The 23,828-nt window shown below is 40.0% G+C and overlaps 1 protein-coding gene across 1 annotated transcript in view; it reads right to left on the bottom strand.

Annotated features, from left to right (window-relative positions):
* The window catches only part of slc1a7b (solute carrier family 1 member 7b), a 42,727-nt gene extending 20,931 nt beyond the window's left edge, over positions 1-21,796 (bottom strand). The window contains exon 1 of the mRNA XM_020632509.2: positions 21,463-21,796. Coding sequence (XP_020488165.1) covers positions 21,463-21,603 — 141 coding nt within the window. The 5' untranslated portion in view covers positions 21,604-21,796. The remainder of the gene's footprint in view (positions 1-21,462) is intronic.
* Positions 21,797-23,828: the final 2,032 nt, after the last annotated feature.

Below are 23,828 nucleotides of genomic sequence, written 5' to 3'. Positions count from 1 at the left end.
TAGGGATCAACACAATAAATGTGTATATCTATATCTATCTATCTCTACAGATCGAACATAGATCTAATAAAGATATTGGCCTACATATCAGTATCGGTATCTGCCCCAAAAACCCTAATGTCAGACGGGCCCTTGTGTACATACTGCATTGGATGAATGTGCATGCAATTTCCCATTTTCTGCTTTTTAGCGTGAAAACTTTTTTTCAAGATTTATTTTTGGGGCCTTTTTTTTGTAGGGATAGGACAGTGGATACAGTTGGAAATCTGGGAGAGGAAGAGTGGGGAATGACATGTAAATAATGATTTCAACCTGGGCCGTCCGCCTAAAGGACTAAAGCCTCTATAAATAGGGTACATGCAATAAACCACTAGGCTACTGGCATGATGATTATTTTACAATATCAGGCTGGCAGTTCCTGGAGAAGTCTTCCCACAGAGCTTCTAGCAGAAAGACTTCATTCTTTTTCTACATTATAATCTGCATTTATATAGCCTTCCTAGTTAGTAGGAACACATTGCAGACATTACTTCCACTCATAGGACATCAGTAAGAAGTCCAAAAGACAGTCAAAAAGAGGGAGATGTCATTCTTTTTCCTTAACCTCCTTAAATGAAGACAAGAATTAAGGAAGGCTGTAATTTAAAAAGTGACGAGCAGGAACAAGGCTTTGTTAGGTTGTCTGGCACGCTGCAGAAGCATCAAATAAGCGACATCACTGCACTTTCACAAAGAGGAAAAAAGAGCAAAGTTTTTACTTCTTTTACATTAGTCACTATGATTAAAAATGTCACATGGCTTAGTAAAAAATGACAAAGGTTGAATCATCACATGAAAAGTCGCAGTGAAAGTTAACAGTAGAGTCACTCAGTTCCAAGAGGTGAACCAAAGGTAGAAACCAAATTCTTGTTTTCTTGTATCTTCTGGCTATCAAACCATGCTTTATTTAGCATTTCAGATTCAACATGTAAATGTAGGATAAAGGGATTTCATCACTTTTGGTTTTACATACGGCTCAAGTAGGGGCGTGTCCAGGCTTTCTTGGATTTTGGTGGCCTAATTGGGGCACTGACTTGTGCAGGGGTGGCACGAAGTTTGTATGAATAAAGAACATTTATTTACACCTTCTGTCTGCACTAACACATCGACATGACATTTAAGCTTAAATCTTTAAGGAATAAAAAAATGTACATCCAAAGTCACAATCTAAAGTAATTACAAAAAGTTGCAAACAAACATCTACACACTGGAAACTATGAGCTGCTGGTTGCAACACTGCCCTGAATGGTGGATTTCAACACCCATGGCATGCAAATGACCAAGCATAGTTAAGTGGGGTGGCACCTGGGGTGGAAATTAGGGTTCGGGGGGGGGGGGGCATGCCACCTCTCTGCATATGTCCCTAAAGATGTCAGCTGTCCTCCGATGGCTGCTAGCTGCATGCCTCCACTGACTCACCTCTGGACTCCATCAATGATAATTTCTGGAGCCAGGGGTCTAATATATCATCTAAATGTCGGCAACAGGGCCTTCAACACGCAGCTGAGCGTTATGTGCACAATTTCACAATTACAGCAACATCAGTTAGTGCTCAATGCTTCAGATCCAAGTGGAAAAGATAGAAGACTAATTTACTGTCCCTGGAATTGACTGCCAATGGAGCGGTCACAGGGCAGAACTGCTCATCATCATTACTACAGATTGTAGTTAGACCTACTATATTTTTTAAATATCAGTTTTAAAACCAATGACATAAACAACTTTCGGTTTATGGAACAGGATGAAAAATACTTCACAATTAAGATGTGGATTTTTTGAGTCCCCCCTGCAGATATCGACACGATTTCACTGAGATGCACTGAGAGGACTTGGTCCAGACGAACGTTTCTCTAACTGGAAGTAGCCCAGTAACAGTTGCTTTGAGTGGGAGCTCTCCAATTGGTGGTCAGCGGACCAATCAGAGAGAGTCCACAAAGGGTCAATTCATCTATAACTTGTTGCTGCAGGAAATCAGGGATAAACTACGGTCAGTCATGTTAAACCTCAGCTGCAAGGAAGGGTGGACAACAGAAACGTGAGGAAAAGGAGAAATCCTTCCTGCATATGATCCCATATGCTCTTCTGTAAAGCATCTCGAGATAACACTTGTTATGAATGGGTGATATATAAATAGTGATTGATTGATGTTGATGTTTCTAATCACAAGGAAGGTTTGATTATTGCTTATTGAAATAAGCTTTGGCTTATTGGCTTCACCTTTCCACACTTGAGGTTGCTGCTTGATATGTACACAGGTTTGAATATGCTTTGAGTTGACATCAGTTGAGTCTTGACTTCACCATAAATTGGAAAAAGAGCTCACCTGCAAATCTGCAAAAGTTTACAGGAGTTTATGCTAGTGCATTTTATGAGCACAAACTCTTGTAAAGAGGCAGATCATGATGCAGTTTATGAACATTACAGTACATTGTGCTATCAGTGAACACAATCTAGTCCCCATGCCCCACCGCTCCCTCACTTAGCACTAAAGATTGTGATTTTTATATCATAATACTAATTTTTAATGAGATTTCTTCTGTTTTTTTTGTTTAGTAAAGGTCTTTGTTTTATTTTTCCATTTAAGAATTGCTTTTCCCCTCAATTAAAGCTAGCATTTCTTCTGATTATTTTGTTACAGAACTTGACTTTGCATCTGAAATTAGACTGAAGCTGGGTTTGTGTTTGTGTTTGTGTGTTTAGAGATCAGCAGCTAAATAAAGAATCTTTTTTTTCAGTCCTATGATTGAACTGCATTGTGCAGCTGGTGTTTTCTCCTCCAAGGGTAATATTCATTTGGCCACTTGGGGGGAAAATATGTGAGCAAAAAATGACTTAAAACAAAGCTTTTGCATATAAAACTTCCTTTCGAGGTAGATGTTGACACTGTGTGAGAAATACAAAAGCAACATTTGCATTTATTTGAAGTAATGTCTTTGGCCATCTGATGCATGTTCACAATCCTTAGTGTTCATGGTGGATTAATGGTTGGTCTTTTACTTGCTTTTTGTGACATAAAGAGTGTCTTCAGATAACACTTGTTATGAATAGGCGCTATACAAAGAAAGATTGATTAACTGATGAATAGATACTTACACCTGAAAGAAAAACATCTGGCAGTCTAAATGTCCCGAGCCACATCAAGCTTTACTCACTGACTGTCTGCTTTGTGGTGCTGGGCAGGAAAAATATAAGATTTTTTTTGCTTCTGCTGAAAACAGGAGCCTATTGATAAAATGTAATATTGGGGTCATAAATCCAAAACGATGTGGAAAAGATGACTTAAAAGCTATGCAGAGCTGGTGTTTACTTCAGTTTGGTGATAATTATTTGTGGTTTACAATTTTATCCTCTGGATTCTGGATTAGCAGGACACTTTGCATCATTGCACTTAACTACGAAGCTAATGAATCACACGTACAAATTATACTCCAGAGACAACTAGGGAACCACTGTTGACTCTTACGCAGAAATATAAAATCACACAAGTGGTATGGAACAAAACAGTTCAATAACCGTGTCCACCAAGAGTTTTTTCAGGAAAGAAAAGCGTTGCACGTCCGTCCTGTCCACAGTTTGTTGACAACGGCCGCTGTGTGACCGACACTGCTAAGTTACTTTTTACTGCATGTTTTATATTTGAAATAATTTTTTAACCTTGCAGACACGAAGCAAAGAGGATGTGAGTACAAAACACGATCTATAGAAGGCTTCAAAACAGGGAATATCAAACATTTTGAAAAGAGTGCCTGTGACATCAACAGAGCCTTTCTGAAAAGTTGAAAGATTTTCAACTTGAGCGCTCGGAGCAGCCGCACAACAACGGCAGAGCGCTTGTCATCCAGGCAGATGCTTTCTGCTGCGAACGCTCTCTACCCATTGAAAACAACTGAAAAATAGCGGGGAAAAAAAAGCTTGGTGGACATGGGCCTTAGATTGTGCTTCATCAACCTGTGCCCATTGGAAAGTGTGCACTCAATGTTGCTAGGTTACAAAAGTGAACCTCCATGAGCCAATAGTTTCTGTTTTACATAGCCCTGTGTGCTTAATATTTGCTGTCATTTAAGGATACATCCCCCTGCATTAGCAGCAACTCTACATCTGGAAATTCTACCCTCGAAAAGACGAGTCAGATTAGTTTCATCTCCGCCAATGTTGATAACAAAGCTGATATTACTGTAGAGGTCATTTCTTACTTTTGATTGGCCGGTCAAGGAGCAGTGGCATTGATGAGTGTGGAGCTTTTTCAAATGTTGAATTGTTTTCAACTGAGAGCACGGTGAGTGTCAAAAAACAGGGTGTTACTGAGCTCAGGATGCTAAGCGCATAAAAATCCTCAACATGACTGACCATGCTAGTTTATCCCTGATCGCCTGCAGCAGAGGGTTACAGAATAATTATAATAATGAATTGTTGATACATTTAAAGCTGTGCGTAAAATGAACAGTTGCGGCCTTTTTCAGACTACTGAGTTTTTGGGTATTTTAAAAAACATGACACTTTGAGTTAGTAGCTGGACTTTTTATTTCTTAGTGTATTTATTATGATGTATGCTGGCTGTATGTGTGTATGTATTTTACTGCTGACTGCAAAACAAATAGCCCTCTCACAGGGATAATAAAGACAACCTTTACCTTGAACTGCAAACCTTTACAGCAAACTCAGTGGAATAGAGGAAAATACAACACCAAACCTTGTGGATAGGTATTCCAATGCCATTCAGGGTTATACACATTTGGTAGCATTATTCCACTAGATCCTTTTCTATGCGCATTGACAGTCATAACAAAAGGTTCCATTGCAAAGGGTGCTTCGTGGAGATTGTTGTGCATATAACAAAAAAAAACCTTGAATCATAGTGTCTAAAATTACTTACTGGCCTTTAGTGTTGTACACGCAAACATCTGCATTTCATACAGTATGTTAAGTAGGTCTGCAAGCTTTAAACTAAAGAATCAAACACAGAGCCCGTGCAGCTCCAAATGCAACATCTCAACAGCTTGAAACAAAACCTGGATAAAAGTGCATTTTCATGAATGAAAAAAACAATCCTGATATTAGTCACAGTGTGACTAATGGACCATTTTACCATAAGACAAGAAATCCATAACCACAGATTTTCAGTAAGAAAGCCAGTCTCTTAAAAACAAGACAGGATGTTTGTCCCAGCCACAGGCAAATATTACTCATTAGTCTTTGTGCTTTGCCAGAATCTTGTGTAGGGGGAATAGATTTTGTTTAGCAAGTTGTTATTTGTATAACTTCCTATGAAGGTAGTAGAGGCTAGCAGGGGAGGGTCCCACCTAACAAAGGCAGGTAAATCTAAGCTGAAAAGCACGGGAGAAAATCTAAAAGATGTCACAGATAAAACCCCAGTGACGTGTTCAAAGGCCAGGGAGTTTTGGATGACAGTTTGGCAGAAGTCTGCAGATCTCACAGGCTTTCTGTGTGTTTGTTTCAGTGTTCACTGGGTTTAACGCTGGCATGCACCCAGAGCAACAGCGGACAGCTGTTCTCTATCGGCTGTTCTGTTTCATTCAGCCTGGCCTCATATCCCAGCTCTGTCAAAATGAATCTGGCAGTGTATCAAGAGTTTAAAAAAGCTTCTTTTCTCTCAAGTCATCTCTGGGGTCACATTGTGGTTCAGGACATCTGCCCGAGAGTCGCTGTGTTGAAAGATCCCACACCCTGAAGTGTATTAGCTGTTGACACACTTCTTGTAGAGATTGGATCTGTTGACATATTCAGTGGCTGAATGTTCCACATTAAAGCTTGTTCCTGTTTACTTGTTCTGCCATGCCATAAAGAGATTAGAAATATATTGCGTGGGCTCGTTGTTGGTTTATATTTGTTTCTTGACCTAATTATTAGGGATTGAGATGGGATTGTTTGATTTTTATTAATATTAATTATAAATATTAGAGGTTCAAATCTTTCCTTTTCTAAATTAGATTAATAATAATTAATTGTTTTTAATCATTTGTGATATAACTGGTAATTAAAATAACCAAATACTTAGCACCCTTTAGCAGCAGATGCTATTAGTAAGTGGTTCAGGTAAACAGGGATGCCTTCAGATTTGTTTGACAGGGGTTGGCTTAAGGACGTGGCATGAAGTATGTGTGTGCAAAAAAAAAAAATATGGCTAATCATGTGTCGGGGGTTTGGGGTAGGTGGGCCAGGCCCACCCAAAGCAATTGTTTGGCCCCTGAAAGGCCAAGTGAAAGGGCCCTTCCAGATCTGATATGATTTATCAATGCATGTGAGTTAGTGCTAGCATCCTGGCAGTGCCACAGCTTTTCATTCCTCCTGTCACACCCCTCCAGGTAAAACAGGTCTTGGTATGGCCATAAGCAACTGGCTCATATCTAATGTAAAATGTCTATTCCTCTGAACTTTTATTTACTTCAGGCTATGAAATCACCCTGCTTCTTTTGGGACAGGAATCGATACAAGAAAGGCCTTTAATTATTATCCAAACTAACCTGGTGTACAGCAAAGATATATGAAAGACTATAACATTTGTACTGTTAACTGTTAAATTAGCATATCCATCAATTAAATCACAAATTACTTATTTAATCATGAAAGACAGCCCAAACTTTCTGCTCACAGTATTAATGCAATCACTAATGAGTGCTGGGCTGGTCTATGGAGCCGTGCAATCACCAAAATGTAGCTAATTTAGCTATTTTTAGCTTTTCAATTTAGGTGTATGAGGGATGAAAAAAATATTTTTCCCCATAATTTGAATGTCTCTTTCCATCTAGGAAAATTTCATCTTTTTTTGTGTGTCTTGCTGCTTTATATCATTGTTATTGATCTGCAAACTAATCAACACTAAACGCACAGAGGCCCCTAGCTAAGACCTGCCTCTATATATCAAAACATGAAGCAACACCAGGCTATTAAAGGGACGGGGCCTTAAACTGGGATGGGCCCTTTTAAAGTTTTATGGTATGTTAGCCTTGCTACCAGCTTCATCTCTGTGTTCACATATCATTACAAAAGACTCTATAAAACATGGATGTAGATTGACATCACCTGTTGGTTACTGATGGGACTTTTGAAGCCCATTGATGGCGGTCACCATATTGGAAATGCTGTTTCAACCTAACTTTTGATCAACCAAAGAACAGGCAAAGAGTTGGAGCTGATATTAACTCTCATCCTTCATAAAATTAGTACAGGTGTGTTATAACAATAAATATCACCCCATACAGTATGTAGCAATAAATAAATTCAGACCCAATTCATTTTTTTTAAACTATGCTGTAAATATAATTATTTCTGCTGTTGAAATGGACATTTTAAACTGGGTCTTTTTTCCCTTGCTCCAAAAAAGGAATGATTACATAAAAGGCAAAGCAAGCCACAAAAACTAGGCCTACTGCTTCAATCATTATCATCAACAACAACAACAACAACAAAACATTTCCTCATAGCTGCTTTTAAGCGTTTGTGATCAATAATTTCACATTACCAATGGATCAAATGACTGCGAGTAGATCAACCGTAGCAACAAACCTGCAGAAAATTATCCCCGGACTCAACTTTTGGCTTGTTTCTGTTTTACATCCCGTGACTTTACTTTTATGTTCCTTCTTATTGCTCCCATGCAAGAGACTCACACTAGTTCATATCAGTTGATCATTCAGTAAAGGGCTAAACTTTCATTTCTAAATGGTGGAGACCAATTGCTTGGCAAGAAAATAATTAATTCAAACGAGTTTTAGTCTCATGAGACTTCTGCTGGCTGTTTGAATGTAGGATAACAGGTTAATGGTGATACCTGAATATGTGCTTGGAACTTGTTTCTGCTGCACATCAGTGGCAAGACATTTTTTTTAATTTCAGGTTTTAACTCACTGCAGAAACAGAAACACTTGTGACTGCTGTGTCTTTCTTAAACAAAGTAAGGAGCTCTTCTTGTCTTGGCTAATGCATGGAAGAAGATTTAAGCAAAGTTGTTTTGTGTGTTTCACCTGCATCCACTTAGAGTTGTGATGTTGTCGAGAACACATGCTGTATGTGCAGCCAAATGAAGGCAAAAGAGAAAAAAACTACTGCAGTGTAGATTAACAGAGATAGGTTGGACATCTAAAAGGCAAATTATGTTCTGTGCACATCTCTCTGATCTCTGGCTTCAAAAACAGTCAGTGTAACCATGTACCTGTAAAAATCAAATTGAAATCCAATGTACATTTTTTTGGGATGATGTGAGGACAGCCAGCTGCACATTTGCCAGGCCATCCTTGCAACTAAGAATCTGTTCTTAATGACCTGCCTGGTTAAATAATAGTAAAATAAAAATAAAACATTCTAGTACACATTTTATAGAATGAATACCAATTTTTAAAGAAGTCAGAAAATAAAGATTTCTTGCATTAATTTTTGAATTGTCTTTCTTTCATCGTCAGGTAGGTAAGTCCCAAGTCGGGGCTTTAAGTCTGGGCAGGTTGACTGCTAACTCCAAAATATGAAAGTGTAAAGTTCTCAAGAGTAAACAGCAGTATCTCAAAATTGTCTGATTTCTCTTTTAAGATGGGCTCTCCAGCAGGTCCATTTCACAACAGCAGTGTAACAAAGCTAAGCTTTTACTCTTTAAGTGAGTGATTTTACAGGCACAGCTTGTTAAAGATGGAGTCAGTAGCATTGTTCGTTGCCGCTTGTTAACACAACATTCAAATTGGGCCCCTTCTCTTGGGCTCATCTCAACCAGAAGCGCACTCCCACTGCACGACTTTAGCTTGTACGTTTACTGCATGTAGCTACACTGCATGCTACTTGAGAATAGGCATATTCCAATTGTTGTAATGGAAAAGCCGATAACTTAGCACGCTAGCACAACCTAAGCGCCTGCCTATCTAACAGAAAGCAGGCCAGCTTCACGTCCACAGATAAAAGCCAACGTAAGGTTTACCCTCATTTCGGAATGTGGGAGCGTTTCGCCTCACTAGGATCTTCTCTTCTTAGCCACTACGTCCACATCCCTCATGTTCACCGGTTTTAATTGCATCCAATACCTGAATCATATCCACTCCTAAACTCACCTGCACGCTGTAATTGGCTGGGGGAAATAAACACCAGCTCCTCACCCAACCAAAAAAAAACATTGAAATCCAGGCAGATTCTCTGAAGACACAATCACCATCACATAAGTATGGAGGCCCAGAAGTGATGATTGAGAGGCAATGCTTTTGTATAATAAGTTGTATGAAAGAAGCTATAGTAATGATTTCTTGTACTGATTTCTTTTCTCCAAGGGTTCACCTTGGAGAAAAGAAATCAGTACAAAGTTGTTCTGAGTAATCACCTTCGTCCTGTGATTACATCCGTGGGGCATAGGGGGCAATGGGGGTTACTGAACAGTGTGATGAGTACAACAATGATGGGAATCAAACCCTAAGGCCTCTCTGGACCTCTGGAAAGTTCTAGAAATGAGCTTTTCTAGTCTTCTGACTACTCAAAGCGGTTTTACACCGCAGGTCCCACCTACCCATTCACACACTAATGGCAGGTTGCTATTTAAAGTGACCATCAGAAGTAACTAATCTATTCATACACACTCATACTCTGCCGTTGAAGCAGCTGGAGCAACTTGGGGTTAAGTGTCTTGACCAAGGACACATCGGACATGTGGCTGCAGGAGCTGGGGATCGAACCCCTGACCTTCCGGTTAACGACGACTGACTCAACTATTTGATTCACAGCCGCCCTTTGACGAGACACGATGTAAAAAAACGACATTGGAAATAGTGGATGGAGCAACTGATTTCAACATTTTTGCCTTTATATCAATGCTACATGTAGTCTGACATGGCTGTTGTGTGTACGTGACTCTCCGGGCTCTTGGAGCCAGCCTCAAGTGGACACTCAACAAACTGCAGGATTTTGCACATCCGCATTGGCTTCAATTTTTAACAACCAAGGTTGCCGCTTAGTCTTACACCACCAATGGTTTGGGAACCCCCAAAGAGATCACAATTTTGATCTTCAGTATTTTTAAGATTCTTTTTACCTGTCTTTTTGTGTTTGAAAAGTGCTTTATAAGCCAACCTTTCTTATCTTTACACCTCTGACTGGTAATCAACGGTCACAGCAAACATTAACAGGCTGCAACATGCTACCAAAACTGTAAACATATAATAATATCATATTATCATATTAGGACTTTCATTCAATCAGTAGTACTTGGCAGTTTTAACCTCTAGGTGGAAATCTAACTCCTGACATGGTAAGAGTTTAAGATCGTCATATCTGACAAACTCTGAACAAACTATATTAATAACATAAAGACGTTTGAAACAAACAGGCTCCCAGAGACTAAAGTTATACAGCTGCAGGAACAGATGCAGGAAGGACAACTGGAAGATTAAAGAAAGATTGGCGAGTATTAATGTGCAAACTTTTTATATTTTTTCCCGTTGTTAGTTCACCTTAGAACTGACGATAATAACTCCTGCTTTTTCTCTTCACTGGATGTGTGTCTCTGACTCTTTCATGTGGCGTGTATCACAGTTTGAGAAGTTATATTTCAGCTGCAGCTCTGACGATAACAACCAGAACACTAAACATTCAAAATATAATTCAGAGCCAGGAGAAGATATTCATAATTTAACATCTTAAAAACACAACTAAAATGCTCTGGTGCTTTTTTAGTCTCTGTTGAAGGATGAAGGATGATATCAGTAACAACAAATCATTCACTTTACGGACTATAATGTTATTATACAGGACACATGAAGTGTCACTCCCCCATCTCGATCAGCTCTGGGAGCTCTACAATCAACAGATCTGATTGGTCAGTGTGCAGAGATTTTCACAGGTTGATCTCTTATCTCCAACATAACCTTCTAGGTTAGGTGAGCAGGTTAGGTGTGAGGCATACAGTATGTTACCGTGGCGATATACCCAGGTAAGAAGTGAACTGCCTTTGTAGGATTGAAAACCCGGGGTTAACCCTGAAGTTACCTCGCTAATCGCCCCACGTCCTGCTTGGTAGTATAGGCCCCAGTTCAGCGACTATCCACTGACGAACAAACATAAACAAGTCGTGTATTGTATTGATGGGAGTGAGCAAGAGGTTGTGGAGATCAGCAGAGATGGGCGGACGGTGGATTGAGGCGGGAGCGTAATGACAGCTAAAGAGCTTTTCTGCCTGGCATTAAGCAGAGAGAGCTTAGTTTGCTGTATAAGAGCAGGATCAGCACTCAAACAGCCAGCAGAGGAGGTTTGTCTCTGCTCGGCTCATCTTGCACCCATGGATATGGTTCAGCGTATTTTCTATGCTTACTCGTTCTCTCCTGTGTACTTCTGTTCATGTTAAACCGTGTTTTACTATCGTCTCTACACCGTGTTATAGTCACAGTGGACACACACAACACCTGTATCACATGTGTATATGTTCATATATGGGTTTTTTAGTAGGCCTACATATGTTTGTTATGATTACATTTTTCCTATTTCCCTGCTCTCCAGAATTTTGTTGAGCAGTATTTATAAGATAAGACATCTGAGATTTGGAATGCGTCCGAATTGTCATTTTTGCTTATGAAGGTTCCTAACTGAGTGAAATGACCCGGAAGCATTTAAGTGGCGGCCATGATAAGAGCTGTACGAATTCTCTAAAAGTTAAGGACAGGTGGGTCAATGCTTCCTTTATAACCTCCTTTGGCACATACACTGGACCATCCATTACGAAAGGAGATGAGATATGTCGTCCCACAATTTTTTTGCGGCCGCAACATTAAAGCATCCGAGCGTACACAAAAATGAATGATGACCGTAAAGGAGCTCAGATCATGTAAGGGAAATTTTTAACCAGATGATGTTTTATTCAACATATTTAATTCACTGAAGAATGCTTTGTGCAGTTGTACATTTGTATGCTTAAAACATTATGTATATCTTGCATAAATATAACAATTAATTTTATACAATAATACTTATTTTGGATGAATGTTGATTTCTGAGTGGACAGGAAGCTGATAGTTTCACTTTAGTTATTCGTAGCCTGGTAGCCTATATTCCTTTTATTTCATTTCCATTCCTTGTGGTAATTAGGAGTATTTCACTGGTAAGAAGTGTTTTTAGATTCAGCGCTTTTAGTAGTCCATTTTTGGAACATTGTATTTTCATTGCAGCAGACCCCCGTCATTAAAATCCCCCGTCGCATAATTACCCAGTCGAGTGGAAATGCAGTGCGATTGTCAGAGCAACGCGATCTCCTAACATCTTTCCTGAACCTCATGATTTTCCTTCCCCCTATGCACTTCCACTCCACTGTCGTCCAAAACCAATTAGCACAGAATAGGAAACATCCTCCAACAGCCACTCTGTACCTGTGCTGGCTCATTGTGAACGTGCAACACTTGAGTGTCATTCAACATGGAAGACGGTCCATACAAATGTGAGTTCCTCTTAATTACCAGCTCGCACATAAACTGCTTTAACTAACAAATAAATGAAAACTATTTCATGTTTGAATTTTCACATTGAAATGCATCTAATATTTCCTTTCCCAGTGTATAAAACAGTAGAGCAGTTAATTTGATTATACTGTTTTATTTCTTTTCAGGGAGGCCTTGATAACTGTACAAGTTTCAAACAAGATGTTCACTGAAAAACGAAATGCCTCTTAAGAAGCTTTGGAGCATGTTTATTTAACCACTCAGTGTCAGGCCTACTTTGAAGTAACTTATGAGGCCTGCACCCACCCCGTAACTGCTGTGGCCCTTTATTTGTGCCGTGCATAATAAATGTATCCGATAAATAATGATCCTCTCTCTGACATGAGTTTCAGTTTCATCATCAAAGAATTGAAACTTGAGGGCATCGTTACCCTAAAGCAGGCATTAAACTGTTTGTTATAGGAACTGAGAACCCCCACTGGGACTAGGACTGGCCGGGGTGAGGACACCCCTGCAATGTGGATGTTTTATCTGGACATGCATGAGGCAATGGGGTCAAGACCACCCGTGAGCCCTCCTGTCCTCATTGACTCGTGCGTGTCCAAACCGACCATACTCCCCACTACCTCTGATAACCTGGTAACCAGCACAACCAACCCTGAAACCACTACAACATCAGATACAACTGCACTGCCCAGCACATCCACATCTTCCCCTGAACCCCCTCAGCCCCCACCTACCAAGAGAAAACACACTCAAGACCTGATGGAGAGGGAGGCTGAAAAAGAAGAGAGACATCAACAATTCTCTCGGCAAACTGACAAGTGGATAAAATGTGAGCCATTTCTGTTTAAATGTACATTTTTATTATTTTATTTACATCTTGTTATTTATTTGGTTTAGGTCTATTTAATATGAATTCCGTTGAGGTTGAAAATATACTTCTGGACTTGCTTTTCATTTATTTTCAATTTGAAAATGTTAAAAAATAAAAAATAAAATGAAGTGATTGCCCGTCTTTCAGTGATTCTGTCAAACATTTAATTTATTCTTTATTTTACGTGTTACGGTACACTGTATGATTTCAGGCTGATTTCTCCAACTTATTTTTAGGTCAAGTCAAATTTCAGCCATCGCTAGTCGTGTATTGAACACTGAGGCACGATGTACGATCACGGCTCGATCAGGTGATTTCCGGAGAGCTCTCAGGTCGTGTGTCCGACAATCGGGTTGTACAGTGTGAGCACATAAATCCTGAGCTGTGGTTGTGTGTCCTAGACAATTCAGTCGTCCAGTGTATGCTGGGCCCAGGGGCGATTCTAGAGTTTGGTGAGGTCCTGGGCAAAAACTAATTTGGGGGCCCTCCAACCAACGTTCATCACCATTATGTCTGCAAGTGTCCCAACGCTTAATCCACTTCCTCTTTTTTTTCCCCAAGTCTCTTTTCTCTTCTCTCCTCTCCAAGATGTCTACTTGTCCACTGCAATAATGCATACGGGAGGTTTGCTACCATCATTGCAAAATATGCACATTTGGGGCCACTGCTTTGGTTTAAGTGTGTGAACCCTCACCTGTTGCCTGCCATGCCTGTTGATAAGCAAGTGCCTCTAGCCGGGCTTTAGCTATCTAGGGTTTGCTTATTTCATCCAGCATGTATTACAGCTCATACCAGACTAATTGGGGCTGTAGCAGTCAAACTCTAGAGTCTATTGAATTAAGCATTGATATATTTAAATGCATCATTATTTTTTTAATAGTAAGAAGAAGAGTTTCTTGTTTCTCCTTTAAAAACTTAGTTTGCTGTTTGCTATGAAACAGAGGTTTACTAACTCAGCTCAGGATACTAACAGTGATGATGCTGCTGCTGCTGCTTATGTAATCCGTGCTTTAAATCTCTGACAGACGGCGTTCTTCCCATGAAGCAGCACAAAGATCGCAGCATTGTGTTTCAGCTGGAGGCTACAGAGCAAACACACAGCTTTTAATACAAGTGTTTCTTTTGTATTTTAAAGCTAAAGAATCAACTATTGCAGCTACCAGCAATAACACTATGCTCTACTATACAGTATGCATTTCAACAAAAGCTCATCACTTATTTTTGATGTTTGGGTGATGGAATATCTTGTCAATAGTTTTGTCACTATGTGTCATAGTTGTAATCAGAGGTATCATCCTTTGAAGGACCCAGCTTTTGTAGCCTGTGTAGACAGCTCAGGCTGAACTGACAGTCTGGTCTACAGAGGATTACCTTCGTGTCAGGGGAAGGTTTGTGCTTAATGCCTTTGTAGTATAAAGCAAGTTCTGCTCTTGTGGATGGCTATGAGTGACTAGCAGTTGTTATAAACTCAACCTCTCAAATTACCAATCCAACCAATCCAAAAAAACAAAACAGGATGGTAACTTAATTAATTGGTAAATTATTGGTAAATTAATGCTTCTAAATAATTGTCCTCTAATGAACCAGCTGTTGATGTCACAGTACTGTAGCTGTGTTTCCTCCTACATGCTACAGTACACTGCAGCATGTTGTCTGTTAAAGTTTGTCTCTATGATGCTCTGGATACCTGCTTTTACTCTAAGTTTTAAGAAGTTGTTTCCTCTTCTTTTCAGGCTGATCAATTAAGATAATTTTTTTTTTTTAGAGTTTATTTCAATAAATGTATCTCACTGCGAGTAAACAGATCGAACCAACAAGTTAAGTAACCGGTGCTATTGATATAGATATACAGCAGCCAAATATGAGATTGGACTGTATAATGCATGCTAAACACAATGTTGTTTCTCGGTGGAGCACAGTGGGGATGCTGTTTGTCAGCTCTGCTTTATTTCTGCCTCACTGCTTCCACTGATGGAAACCGTGAGATGTGGATACGAGCTCAGAAAAAAGAGTTTGATGGCTCTTGAGTCACTATTATTTTTTTGAACGATATTTTCAAACATTTCTAAGGTAACATAAGGATTATAATAACATGTGCATCATGCATACTAATACTGCTGACACTTTAAAGACCTCAAAGCTGCAGAGAGAAGTCAGAGGGGAACAAGTTCAAGAGTCAAATACTGAAACCTATAAGACAGTTAGTTTGTGTTACAGCAACACTGTCCCTGATAGGTTGTATTGCATAACTGTCAATCTAGAGAGGGGGCGGGCCTTCCCGGTCTTACGGCCAAAAGATAAGGAGCCGCCATCTTGATTAGCTGAGGCGGGCAGGTGTGCAAGAAGAAACAATGTTTGGGACTGTGAGCTACTTAGAGGGAGCATCGACCAGAGCCTGTTTATTGCTTCCCTGTTTGTCTTTGTATCAACAGTGTTACGAAAAGGATCGTATGTTTGCCTAGCACACTTTGATTGCTGAATTCTAATGTCTTTAGCTTCAGTAATAAAAAGTAATGAAGTTAATATATTCATGTTCCTGAGCAGCATCCCGCCGATAGACCGCACCTTCAATCACCTGACAAGCCTTATACTGAGCCATCCCACTCCACCCTGTTTGATTCAGTTATTCGACCCACCCTCCTTCCCTTCCTCTCCTCCATTCACCCTCCTTCCTCATCCCTTCATCTTGTTCGTCTAATTCTAGGCGCACAGTCTGGGCCGTGATCAGCTCGGGCAGAATTCTGCTTGAGACTGGACCCCCATCCTGAGTCTCCCTCTGCCCTGCTGTCAGTTCAGACCGGCGACTGACAACATCCTCTTCCATTATAATCATCTGTCTCATCATTCATATGATCTATAATTAAATATCTAGAATGCATATGGTTGTGGGGTGGTCCTTGATAGTGAATTAGTTAAAGTTTAAGTTCTTTGTTCATGTTGTTGGGCACATTTTTACCCCTCTGGTGAGCGTTGTTTATGGAGTATGACACGTTGCCCTCTGCCTGTATCTCCTCTGTCAGCTCTTGACCCTGAATGTCAGAGGGATGTGTGCCTCTATAAATCATATAAAAACATAAAGGTCCGTACCTCCTGTGCCCCTCTTCGGGCAGCACGCTGACAGGCACTCTCATTTGATGCACAATGAGAAAAAGCATTTTGTTTGATTGGATTGTAATCCCCTATTGCGAGAGTAGAGGCGTCACGGCTATATTTAGGCCTATTTGAGAATGGGACAGAGCTTTGGACAGGTGGCGGATGGGAAAGAAAATAATGCGTTTTGTTTATGGAGGTGCTTATGGAGTAATTTTACTGACGCTATGACTTTAATTTACTTGGAGCGTGGGGGTTTGTTTTAGCTTGACTATATAGACACACTGATTATTACGATGCCTTCAACCTTTAGTTGCTCAAAATCATGCATGGCACACACATGCGCACACACACACACACACACACACACACACACACACACACACACACACACACACACACACACACACACACACACACACACACACACACACATTCATTGCATGGAACTCCAATTAGCACCACTTTCAGCTTCTGTCTGGCTAATTCAAAGGTCAAAGGGAAGTTATACGGTTCAGCAATCATAACAACCTGAAACAGTTTCTTTTGTATGTCAGAGTTGTACCTGCTGAATGCAGCCAATAGGAGCAGATATTTTACCTCTTGCAGCTTTAATTTAATAACTTTCCAATAATGTCAGACCATTTGAAAACATAGAGGACTGACAGTTTGAAACGTAAAGTTAATTTGGCATAAACACTTTTTTTTCCTCAGACTCCAAGGCAGTTTTGTATGTGCTAAAGAGGTTTAAGCCCTCCATGAGGAATATTTTAACTTGTTATGAAACTGACTCACTTTAATATTGATGCCTCTTTAGGACCTACTAAAGCAAACCAGACCACTACCAAGAACACTGACCATGTCTATATGGATATTCTTTATGTCTGTCACAGTTTTTTTTATCAGGTCCGTTCCCCATGAAGGAATTTATGTCACCCAGACTACAAGAGCCTTTGATTTCTTTTTCTCTAGATATAGCTTCACAGTGAGTTATACATTAACCAGTCAAAGAAAAATAATGGACAGAAATGAAGCTGATATAGAGAGGAGAATTGGCTGGGTGAATGCCTGAGTCAATCTTGGTCAGATACTGAACATGAATTGTCCTCTTTCTTCTGGACTTAAGTCATATGTTGATTTATCTGGAATCGATCCAGAACTCAGCTGCCAGGCATTTAACCAGAAAGTACGACCACATCACTCCTGTTTTAGCATCTTTACGCTGGCTCCCTGTATGCTTTACAATTGTTTTTTAAGATTTTACTGATGACTTTTAAAGCTCTCCATGGCTTTTCTTCCAGCTACCTATCAGACCTTTTAGTACATGAGAGCCGACACGTGCATTGAGATCCTTGGGCTCAGGTCTTCAGACCATTGCAAACTCCAGACTAAAAACTAAAGAGGACAGAGCGTTTACTGTGAGGGCTCCAAAACTGTCAGACGATCTGCCGGAGGGGATCAGGTCAGCTGACTCAGGAATTTCTTTTTAGTCCCTTTTTAAGACACTTTTAATGGCAAGCCTTTCCTGATTTTAGTTTTAAGTCCAATCTGAAGCCACCACCTAAGGGATATAGTTTCTTTCCATACATGGGAAAGACAAACCTCTAAACTGGTGTTCTGTTGAATAGTGCCACCCACCAACAAGTGCTACTGTCCAGTACAGGGAGCCATTTTTGATGGGGGCTACTCGTCCTTCAAGATATGCTTCTTCAAAAATCTCACGTATTCAAGAGAGCTTCTTAAAAAAAGGAGACTATAATGGTCATGTAGTTGTTAGTGTTTCACTGCCAAGTCATAGTAGAAGTAATGTAAAAAATATTCTAGATTGTAGTTTCTTCACAAAAAGTTTCCAATGGCAATCTGATCCAGATGTTTAGGACACCAGGCCTACCTCTTTTATGGACCCTTTCATGTAAAGGGCCCGACAAAATTAACAAGATCAACTTTAACTAATTTTTTTGTACCAGTTGTCCTGCTATATTTTTGCCTTCACAGCTTTAAGGGAAAGGTTGTGATTTCTATTATCTGGGCTATCTTTCTATCTATCTATACTGACAGGCTCTTCTCAGGGGGGTGTCCAGAGGGGTGGCAAGGGGCACCCTTAATATCTGATTGGTCACCCCAGGTGCCATCCCAAGATCCCAAACTATGATTGGATTTTTACTTTATCAGGGGCGGGACTTATGTTTAAATTCTGGCTGTGTTGTGACAGGCTGCATAGTTCTCTAAGTTGTAAATAAATTACCATCTACATATTTCATGAAACAGGTTTTTAAACTCTTGCATGAAGTTTTCTATATACTTGAAATTGTTTGTTTGTACTTTTTCTTTTCAAATCCACACTTTTTCTCACATGCAAATGTGAGTAATTATGAGGCTACAGCGGAGTGTCAGTCAAAAGTACAAGATGCTCTTTTATTGATTCCACTGACTGAGTTTCCCCCGTTGAGCTGCAACACGGGGATGGTAACACAAAGGAGGATTATTCTTATTTTAAGAGACTGAACTTTGGAAAGATAGTTGATTAATCTCCAACTGATTTAGAGTCACATTAACAGATACATTTTGGAATATATTTTTGGGCAGAACATAGACAGTTCTTGTCCATTATACTACTACAAAGTTTTTTGTTTTTGTTGTTGCGTATCAGATTAGTGAACTCTGGGCTTTACTCTGCTCTTCTGGTTATTGATTGTTTTAAAAATGTGTATTTGGCTGCAAAGCATTAGTTTGTGATGGCTGGCCTTCCATTAAACAAACTGTGTCACTGAGGAAAAGTCAACCGGCAGAGATTTAAAGCTTTTCTTTGTTTTGAAAATAAAAGCTTCTTACAGTAAAAGATTGCAATCTAATGAAATGCGTCAATGACACAGATATCACAGGTATCAGATAAATGTCCTTCACACATAGTCATTTTACTTTTTCTTTAGGTTAGACATTTTGCAAAATTCTTCATTTTCCCAATGTACTGACTAATTAAAACCTCAATTTAATGTTCTCTTTCAAAGTTGAATTAACTACCTTTAAAGGCACAGTATGTAGATTCTCAATCAATACAAGATGACATTAAGGCTGGCGGGAAATCATGGGAGTTCTCTCTGCCTCTCTTCCAATGTCCCTTGATATCAAGGCACTGGAAGAAATGTTTCTATGGAGAATGGCTACATAGAAGTCACTGGCAATTATTGGAATTACTCAATATCCACAGATGGACCAGGATGTACATCTTAGTTTGTTAGCTTGATGCTAACACGTAATGGATATCAACCAAGCAGTTACCTCTGATGTTGAAAAATGAAGCCAATGAGGAAGTGCAAGATCCTGCAGTTCCTCAAGGGTTTGCTTGAGGCTGGCTCCAGGAACCCCGTAAGTCACATACACACCACATTAAATAAAGCCTGTTGTTTACAGTAAAAATAAACACGTTTAAAGCCTAGAACAATATATAACAATATTGATCTGATTAGTTATTGTCATCATGGACACACACTGTACCAGGGATGACTTTTTAAATAATGGATCCATTTTTGATTTTAAGAACAATAAGAGGTATTTACAATAAGACGTGTAGCTGACCTGACTGACATGTGGGCGTGGTTTAACTGTTCGTCAGGAGCAGAGGCGCTGCTTGTCATCAGGCAAGACAAGCAACTGCTTGGGGTCCAAGGCCAGTTAGGGGCCACAGCAGTAGGTCAAAATGTGCAAATTGTAGGAAACCTCCCTAATGGGGCCCCATCTGACAGCACTCACTCTCATTGCCCTGCTGAGCATCTCATTTGTTTCACCTGTGAAAACCAAAGTTTGTCAATGAAAATCACTGAAGGAAGATGAAGAGGGATTATCCGTTTGGGAGTGAAAAAATAAAGAGGAAGAGCATCAGGTAGATATAATAGTGGTTGGAGGGGCCCCTAATACATTTTTGCCTAGGGCTCCAACAGACTCTGGAATTGCCTCTGGTCAGGAGGTTTAAAACCCGCCTCAGCTCCAGCTCTCAGCCTGTCATTAGGTTGTCTAAAAGGTAGGCTGAGACAGGATCCCCAGCATGGCGGCTGCCCTAGCCCCCTGCAGTAACAGATGGGTGACGTCACTCAGGCTTTGTCCATGAATATGTACAGTCTATGATATCAACATTAACGAGCTTAGAGATTAAGCTTTGCCTATTTTATTGACAAATTTTCAGTTTAAAATATTGTTCCTTAAATAAAGAGATTCTATGTTATTAAGCAGCTCTACAGTCTGAAACACGTTATTTCTTCAACCTGACACGAGAGCTTTTTTATCCTTTGGTTATTTAATGGCGCTCAGCAAAAAGTTCTAAGAACCACTATGGACACTCTCTGATGGTAATACTGCCTCACACCCAGGTGCCATTAAAAATAATGAAATAATGCAGAATGTATTTTTTTAAGATGATGATAAAAAAAAAATTGCATTTCCTGCATTTTTCTGTTGCATTTGTTTTTGGGTTTGTGTGGTTTTACGACTCTGCAATGCTGTGTGTTATCAGCTAATTTGATGAGATATGTCTACTGGTTGTTTTTTTCATTTTCAACAGTTTTCTTTTTGTTGTATTATTCAAGTCTTTTGTAACCATTTTGTAATAGTTTTGGTTTCTAAATTTGAAACCTGTTTCTCTGAATTAATTATTTTCTGCTCGTCGTGACAGCATGTCTGCTCTTGTTGGCCACTGTCTGTACAGGGTTGAGAAGTTGTTATGCAACATATTTTACATGAGACTAAGCATGTGGCAGATTGGAAATAAAAAGACAAGTACAAGTACCTCAAAATTGTTTTTACATTCAGTATTTATATGATTATCATGAATGAAAAGTAGCCATGACTACTCAGGGCTTAAAATGCAATTAAAGACAGAAAGAGATGGAGGGAACATCAATATGTAGTTTGGTATCAGTTTGAAATTGTAGTAGCCTGAATGTATTAAGCTGGGGAATAAATAAGATGAATCACTTAGAGTGATGCTCCAGGGCTGTTTTGACAATCCCCATCTTGTGTCTACATGACGTCACAGGGAGGGGACTGACTGACCTGCTCTGAGAGACGCCTGGTCCTCAGGAAGAATCCCAAAAGACAGCCAATGACCACGGCCAGCACCGACATGATGAGGAGCCCATTCTGTTTGCAGACGTTCTTCACCCTCACCCACACTGCGTCCAAAGCCACGGCCATCTTGAGTCACCTGTCCTTCGTCCTACCAGCAACCCATAAATGAACCCGACCAAAAGCCTAAAATCCAGGTGAGAGGACGAAAACCAAAGCCAAAAACATTGGTTAAAGGAAAAATCCAGGGCTGGATGGGATGCTGTGTTAAATATCAGATCCACGGCAATGTTTTAAAGCTCCCTCAGGCTCAGCATCCCCCTAGTCCTCTCGCTGCGGCAATCTGCACTAAGCTAAGAAGATCCGCTCACTTTCCAGGCATCCCCTCCCATCCTGCTCCACCCATCAGGGTGTGTGCTGACCCACCGCCAGGGGGGTGGAACAGCTGGCAGCCGCGTGCCCGGGGGTTAAACTTCATCAATCCAGTTAGTGCACTACAGTATTAACCCGTATGTTGTCTCTGTATTTTGCATACTCCCCTCGTCCTACAGATCACAAATGGCCCTCACTCACCCCCTAAAATAAAGCAGCTTATTTTAATTTTTAAAACCCAAATCTTTTTTGCAGGAAGAAACAATCCGTCATTCATCACAAACTTTAATCTGGGTTGTCTGTGCAGAAAGGCTGTATCAGATCAGCGGATACCAACCAATTCTATTCCAACATGTGACACAATTTCATGTGTCTATGTCAGTGTGTGTGATTTTTGTGATGTGCAAATAACATTATGACTGTAACAACCTGTAGGAAACGTAGCAGATAAATTGACCGTTTAGATTTTGGGCAGGCCTGTTACAGTTATTTTCTGTAGCCTCTTACTTAAAGGCTGGGTTGGTAATTTGTCCAGCATACACTATTTATTATATCGATAAAACTTTATACCCTGAAGGCAACTGATAAATCATGTGCTCTGAAAAACAGGCCTCAACTCTAGCTGCTGTAATCCTGTAAAAACTCCAACCTATCATTGCTGTGAGTTCCAGATGAAAGTACCAATCAAATGCCTCCATGGATCCCTGCGTATTTTACCCTTGCCTTGCCACAGCATCAAACTCAGTGTCAGCCTCGGAGATATTCCCCTTTACAAGAGGAAGGCAGAGAAGGCTCAGCTCAAATGTTAGCCCTGCTTAACAGGACAGGAAAAGAAAGACAGAAGAAGAGAGGGATGTGCTGAAAAACTGTGTAAATAAAGCAAGAGGACAAACCAGAGTAAATGTTCAAAATCCTAGTTTCTTTCCGGGAGTGAAGGAACTACGAATCCCACAATCCATTGCAATGTCAAGACCCATCAAACGATAGTTTAGTACGCTTCTTTCTGAACATACAAAGACTTTCGCTCTGTATTTTTCTGTTTTCTAGTATTCATGTTGTTAATAAAACATTGTAATATAATGTAATTTATATTTGTTGAACTTCCGTGCACTTTAGTGGGAGCTGCTGACAGCTGAAGGTTCACAGTGGGCGGGAAACATTTTCATATTAACTGCGACTCCACCAATATTTTCCCCGAGGTTGCATACAAACTTGTGACTTCTACAGGAGGGTATGGTTTCCCACTCAGGAAGCTCGTGGTAAGTCTACTTTAGATGGGTATGACATAATGGCTAATGATCAAATCTGCTATGGATGAAATGAATGGGATTCAGACTTTTGGAAACACACTGCTGAGCCCTATTGTCCTATCAGTATTACCAACCACTGACTTGTCTCACTGACTGTGCTGAGAAAATTCTGGCCAAACACTGAGACAGAAACAGTTGTGATTCAGCATTACACAAAGGAGATAAATGTTTCTCTCTTCATTTGGACCCAACATTCAATCCCCCTTTCTCTGCAGTGATAGAAAAGCCCAGTAAGTACACTCTGACAACTTGACCTCAGTCCAAAACTTATATTTGTTTTGTCCAATTTTTTGATTCAATACAACCCTCCCTGGATATGTAACCTCCAAGAAGATTTTAAATGAAATGTAAATGTGTGTAGTCAACGTGAATGCACTGACCTTGCATTAGCCTCATCTGCTTTCCTTGGAGATGTATAAAAATCTAAGGAGAAAAAGGAAACACTCCTTTTCTCGTCATTTAAAATCCAAACAGCACATCACAACCAGAGACCATGCTGAATAAGAAAGTAGAGGAGATGTCTGTCGGAGACGGGGAGGAAGGACAAATCATACCAAGTGATATCTGATGCAGATTTGCTTGATCGTGTCTGAAAATGTCGGATCAAAATTATGAATAATAAAAAAGTTCCAGACGTGTTTAACCTGACTTTCACTAAGCCTGTCATCTTCT

This window comes from Labrus bergylta, chromosome 6 (genome assembly GCF_963930695.1).
Source record: "Labrus bergylta chromosome 6, fLabBer1.1, whole genome shotgun sequence".
In the NCBI taxonomy this organism is placed as follows: domain Eukaryota; kingdom Metazoa; phylum Chordata; class Actinopteri; order Labriformes; family Labridae; genus Labrus; species Labrus bergylta.
Note: the sequence above shows the minus strand (reverse complement) of the source record. Positions and strands in the feature narration are given on the sequence as shown.